Source organism: Stegastes partitus, unplaced genomic scaffold, assembly GCF_000690725.1.
Source record: "Stegastes partitus isolate 25-593 unplaced genomic scaffold, Stegastes_partitus-1.0.2 Scaffold132, whole genome shotgun sequence".
NCBI classification, from domain to species: domain Eukaryota; kingdom Metazoa; phylum Chordata; class Actinopteri; family Pomacentridae; genus Stegastes; species Stegastes partitus.
The window spans coordinates 188,302-194,005 of NW_007577863.1; the positions used below are offsets into that span (position 1 = coordinate 188,302).

Genomic DNA, 5,704 nt, shown 5'->3' on the forward strand with positions numbered 1-5,704 from the left:
AGGTCGCCAGTCTATCACAGGGCTACACTTAGAGACAGACAACCAAGCACACTCACATTCACACCTATGGACAATTTAGAATCACCAATTAGCCTCAACATGTTTTGGAGAAACATGTTGAAGCTAGCCAGAGAACCCGGAGAGAACCCACGCTGCACGGGGAGAACATGCAAACTCCATGCAGAAAGATCTTGGGTGTCCTCATTGGCGAGGCAATGGTACTAACCACCAAACCACCTCTGGGGCTACCTGGTTGATCCTGCCAGTAGCTTGTCTCAAAGATTAAGCTATGCAAGTCTAAGAACGAACGGCCCGTACAGTGAAACTGCAAATGCATATTCGCAATTTGCAACCTGGAAATGCAATATGAAATTGGCAGTTTACAATTTTGCCTATGAATGTTTAAACTCCTATTGCGAGCTCATTGACAGCTAAGAGTTTAAAGCTTGAGTCCTGACTTCTAGATTTATTATAATCCTCTGGATAGACAACATTTTAATGGGTTTTTTGAAGGTTAATGGATAATTTTTCTGTAGTTTCCCCAAAATTAGTGGAGCATACCTCAATCAAAAAAACATTAGCAAATGATTTGTTAACCACTGATAATGCTTTTAGTTACAGCTCAGCAGCTTGTTATAAAGAGTGATGGCGTTGTAGTTGTTTTTCCTTTTTCTTGAAGAAGTAAATGAAAGAATGACTACAAACTAAAAAGTAGCTCTTGTAGTAGTTGCAAAACTATAATTAAACTTAACAGAAATAATAGTTGTAAATAAAAGGTTAAAAAATTACTTTAAAAACATCAAAAAATCAATTGCAATCCATTGTAAAAGTGCTGCAATTGATGCTACACTGCGGTAATGTCTTAAATTGGGAGTGATAGCACCTAATCATTTGTGTCATTTTCTGATGATTGTGGTGTTGTACATGTCAGATGTTGTGTCGATGTAATAGGCTGCATTATATTTTTAGATATATATGTCCTTAAAGTCAAACCATGTGACTTTAAAGGAATATGTGAAGCAACAGGGGATTAGTTACAATGAGGTGAAACAATGAAAATGAGACTTCACAGATTTCTATTGTTTTATTCAGATTTCCAGTTGTTATATCTACATTCTGCCTCCTCTAACTGTCAGTTATTGGTCGCAATCCTCCTGATCTTCATCGTGACAGATTTGATGGTGTGCGGGACTCCCTTCTGCCTCCAGGTGTCCCACAGGATGTGTGTCCTCTGACCCTGGTTCTGCTCTGCATCCTCAGGGGAGCCGTTGAGGTTCGCCAGGCCGCACTGGTTGAACCACCATCCAGTCTGGTTCTGCTGAATGCTGCAGCTCTCCACCGTGCTGTTGCCGATGGAGCAGAAAGGATTGCAGCCGTCATTGTCCACATCCGAGGCACTAAACGGAGCCGTGTCCTGGTTTTGATCCTGGTCGTAGCCGCGGAAAGCATCGCCTGCACCAGAACGCACAGAAATACACACAACTATGCAGGTTAGTCATTGATAAGCAGTGCATAAATCCTGATTTTTAATTTGTACTGTGTGGAAAGGAGGTGAACGCTTTGTGAGTTTTGATTTATCAAGTCATACCTGCACTTCCTGCATATCTGCCCAAATGTATGCTGAAGAACTGTGTTTCATTGTCGAGACGGAAGTCATCATATGATGCATAAGAGGTGACGTCATCGTGGGAAACTAAAGCGATGTGAAGCTGGAACCGAGTGTCTTTCTGGTTTATTATATGAAACACCTTCTTCAGGCCCAACCAGTGTTCTCCTAAACACACACACATAAAATGAGAGATTATCATAGCCACTGGAAAGTGTAGGATATGATCCCCAAACATCTGTAGAGTTTGGTACAAGTCAACCATCTCAAAGGAACAGTGTGAGAACTTAGTTAATACACTATTTGTCCATTAAACAGATTGGTAGTGATTTACTTTGCCAACTCTCAACAAGGAAACAAACCAGAGTGTTACCCAAACTGTCACATAATTACATAACATTAGTTCATGTCCAAAATGTATACCATCTAGTAGGCAATGGCATGCAAATGTTCTCACTCATACAGCCTTCTGATGTTGATTTTTAAGGAAAAAAATACACCTTTACTGTAATTTACAACCTGCAAGGTGTCCAAAGCCATCAGCATAGTCAGCCCAGGGTCGCTTAAAGTCAATTAATCCATCGGTCCTCCTCTGCATCACTGTCCATCCTCCTCCCATGTAGTCCATCTCACAGAACACCTGCAGGACAAGCTTCGCTATGAGTGGTGTCCAATGAGCGAGTGACAGACTGTGAATGAATGAATGAGTGGATCATGTGTATATACCTCAAAGGAAGAGTCGGTATTGTCTGGATGGACTATATAAATACCACTGGGGATCTTTGGGACGACCGACACAAGATTGTCCTTGATGTCGCTGCAGTCTCGCCCTAATCAGTGCAAACACACAGTTTAATGAAGTTCATGTTCAAGCAGCTGTTTTGGTTTATAGTCCCTGATGACAAAGAAAAATCTGCAACAATGCTCGCTGATACACACGCTGTTGTTGTCAGAACAGTTTTCTCTGGATTTAATTTGTCTGTGGTTCACTCAGATGAGACACAGATTGTCAAAGGATAGCATTACAAATGAGTAATGTTATGGTTTGTCTAATGAAAACTGCTTTTCCTTATTTTTAAGGATTTCAGATGTTCTGAAGGACTAAATGCATCTTACTATGTATGTTAAGATATGCCTTCTGCTTCCTAGGTTAAAGAAAAATGCCTTTAGAAACACTGGCTCATAGAACAATACCTTTTCTTATCTTGATCTCATGGAAAAGTTAACATTTTGGAGATACAAATCAGTGGCAAATTAAAGGTGTACTCCAGCAATTTCACTTTTATAGCATTTGAAGCTGCGGGACAGCAGATTTAAAAGGGACACTTTGCAGTTTTTACACGTCAGGATCAGTTTACTCATTATGCGGACTCATGCACAACCTGTGGAATCAAGACTTTGTCTAAGAAAATAACCTTGATTACGTCAGCTTGGGTTTGGACAGTAAAACTGAACAACAGGGAGCCCAACATGAAGGTGTGCAGTTTGAAAGATGTGGCAATAAACCAGGCAGTAAAGATCAACCAAGTAATGGTGATTACTTTTTTTAATTGTGGGGATCCAATTCTTTTCTTCAATCTTACTATTATCTTCATACTAGGGGCTGAAAGTTTTTACATTTTGGGCTCTGTTGCTTTGATTTTTACCATTTTTTTTATTTAAAAAATCTCTCACAATTAACACAGTTTTCTGGAAGTGAGATACTTGGAACCCCCTTTTTTTTTTTTTTTTTTTTAAAGTGTAGAACATGATGCAGTAGTTTTCCAGATATTCATAATCTTTAGCATGACTCAAACCTTCCCTTAATTCAGCTTGGTAGTGCCTTCTGTTAAATCTTTTTTTGCACCCATGTAAATAATGTAGGCTGTTGTTGTAAATTAAAAATCTCAAAGTCCATCAGATGTAATCCAAGGACTCCTTATGAGCAGTAAAGTTATGTTCATGTGTAAAAACTGTATAACCTGTCATAGATCAATGTCGCATCATGGCATGAGTTTGTGTGTGTTACCGTGGGACTGCACAGGTTTTATGGAGTACATCTCAGTGTTGCTTCTCTGAACTTCGGAGCTGAGCGTCTGCACTTTGGTCATCAGCTCTGTGACCTGGAAATATCACACTACTGTACGTACAGCCGACCAATCAGACGCTTAGTAACTCTCTTTCTACCAGAGGAAAAACAGACTCTCCTTCTTACCTGACTGCTGAGGATATCCAGAGCTCTCTGCTGTTCCTCCATCACATCCCTCATCAGCTTCCGGGTGCTGCGTCCAAACGCTAACAGAGACTGTTGCAACTGGCCTGCACACACACACACACGTTGAACACTACACAGTGATGATGGAGATGACATAACACGAGGAAATACAAAAAATTTTACCACAGATGGAGTGTTTCTCATCTCGTAGCAGCTTGACAGTGATGTCACAGGGGATGGAGCATGTGTCTCGACCTCTGACCTCCCCAGCAGGTTTCTGGGCTTTGACAGGAGCGTCAGAGAAGTCCTCATCACCTATCTCTGATTGGTTAAAATCACCGCTGTTTCCTTTGTCCTGGCAATCCAGAGAGAACTACAGTGAGCGAGTTTAATCTACTGGTGTTTTTTATGTGCAGCTATCCCAGGACTAGTATCATGTAACATTAGAGATTGAATCATTTAGTTTGATCGTGTGCCTGTGTGACTGCTTTTAATATGGTGCAAACTGAGAAAGGAGGTGAGTTTCAGCCATCAAACAGAAACACTTTTGAAACATTGAGCAACACAGAAAGTTGTGAGCACTGAACTTCCGTCTCATTATCAATCAGTTTGCAGCCAGAGCTCCTCAGGCAGGAACCTGCTGGCTGTTCCCACCTCACACTTAAGATTAAAGGAGGCCGGGTGTTTGTTGTGAGAGCTCATCAGAGAAACTCCGACTTCAGTATTTTCCTTTAAATCATTTTTTGAATACTTATTTGCATAATGTTTGTATAATTTATAGAATGTAGGATTTCTTGTTCATTTTGTTGAACTTTTAGGTCTAATTTTGTTATCGGCTATTGAATTATGTTATATTTTACGCTGTTTTTTTAAAGTCATTCATTGCTTTAAGTTTAAATTCACCTATTGGTTTTATATTTTCTTCCTCTTTTCTATAACTGTGTCATCTGTTGTGTGTATTTCATGTTTGTTCCAAAGAATTTTGCAAAACTCCTTTTGATAAATGCTCTGCAGATAAACATCATTACAGTTATTAATAGGTTGACGTAGATTGAAAATTAGTTGACGTATTCTTGTTGTGCTCAAAAATAAGGTTTAATGACTCAATTATTAACTGAAATTTATTTATAAGACTGAGGTTTTTGTCAGATCAGAACCGCACAACACTAATAAGTAGTTAAAATCAGTTTCACTTCAAAGAAGCCACAAGAAAAACATTCTGTACACATAAATTTATCAGCGATAACAACTGTCTGTTATATGTAGTAGTACAGAAATCACGTATGAAAGGTACTCTCATTGTCACATTAAAAACGTTTTTGCTAATAATACTTCATTTGCCTCACACTAGTTAATATTGTTATAACAAAAAATTAAAGAAAAATCCCAAATTTACAGTCTCCTACTACAAAAATGAAACATACATCTTTGTTTTTTGAGCACTGACACATTTCTACAGATGTATAGCAGCTTCCTGTCAACTAACAATCTCAAATTCTCATTTTTTTTATAGCTTCTTGTCATAATATATAAACAGAAATTGTTAGATACAAGACAGACAACAACCCACAGTTGAAAACATTAATGACATGCACGTCGTACATACTGCGGAGGAAAGCACGTGAGGCAGCAGCAGCAGGAGGACAGTTGTTGTCCACATCATGTCAGTCTGGTGAACTGTGATTATTTCCTCCAGTAGCGAGGGGGCTGAACTCGGTCCACACCGTCACCAGCAGACACTCCTTCATTTATGCTTATTTTTCCACAAAGTCTGCTCTTTTCCCTCACATGTCCTCATGTCCTTCTTTCTTTTTTTTTGCATCTGCACCTTCCTTACAGTAGTGAAGCCTCACTTTCTGCTCTCTGACTGCTTCCCTTTGTCCACCTCCATTAGTCACTCCCAC

General features: G+C 39.5%; 1 protein-coding gene across 1 annotated transcript; it reads right to left on the reverse strand.

The window, feature by feature from the left end:
* Window positions 1-1,095: 1,095 nt before the first annotated feature.
* On the reverse strand, window positions 1,096-5,484 carry LOC103355105 (angiopoietin-related protein 5-like). Its single transcript, XM_008278769.1, has 8 exons — window positions 5,407-5,484; window positions 3,984-4,155; window positions 3,801-3,904; window positions 3,615-3,708; window positions 2,333-2,436; window positions 2,126-2,246; window positions 1,589-1,774; window positions 1,096-1,452 (listed from the first exon to the last, which is right to left on the reverse strand). The coding sequence occupies exons 1-8, from the start codon at window positions 5,461-5,463 to the stop codon at window positions 1,133-1,135; spliced, it is 1,158 nt and encodes a 385-aa protein (XP_008276991.1). The 5' UTR covers window positions 5,464-5,484; the 3' UTR covers window positions 1,096-1,132.
* Window positions 5,485-5,704: the final 220 nt, after the last annotated feature.

Bases quoted from the DNA above. Each gene is read 5' to 3' on its own strand.
- LOC103355105 (XM_008278769.1), bottom strand. From the start codon at position 5,463: ATGATGTGGACAACAACTGTCCTCCTGCTGCTGCTGCCTCACGTGCTT. The intron at 1,775-2,125 runs GTTGTAAATTAC...GTGTGTGTTTAG, and splicing joins TGGCTTTGGACACCTTGCAG to GAGAACACTGGTTGGGCCTG. The intron at 1,453-1,588 runs GTATGACTTGAT...GTTCTGGTGCAG, and splicing joins CAGATATGCAGGAAGTGCAG to GCGATGCTTTCCGCGGCTAC.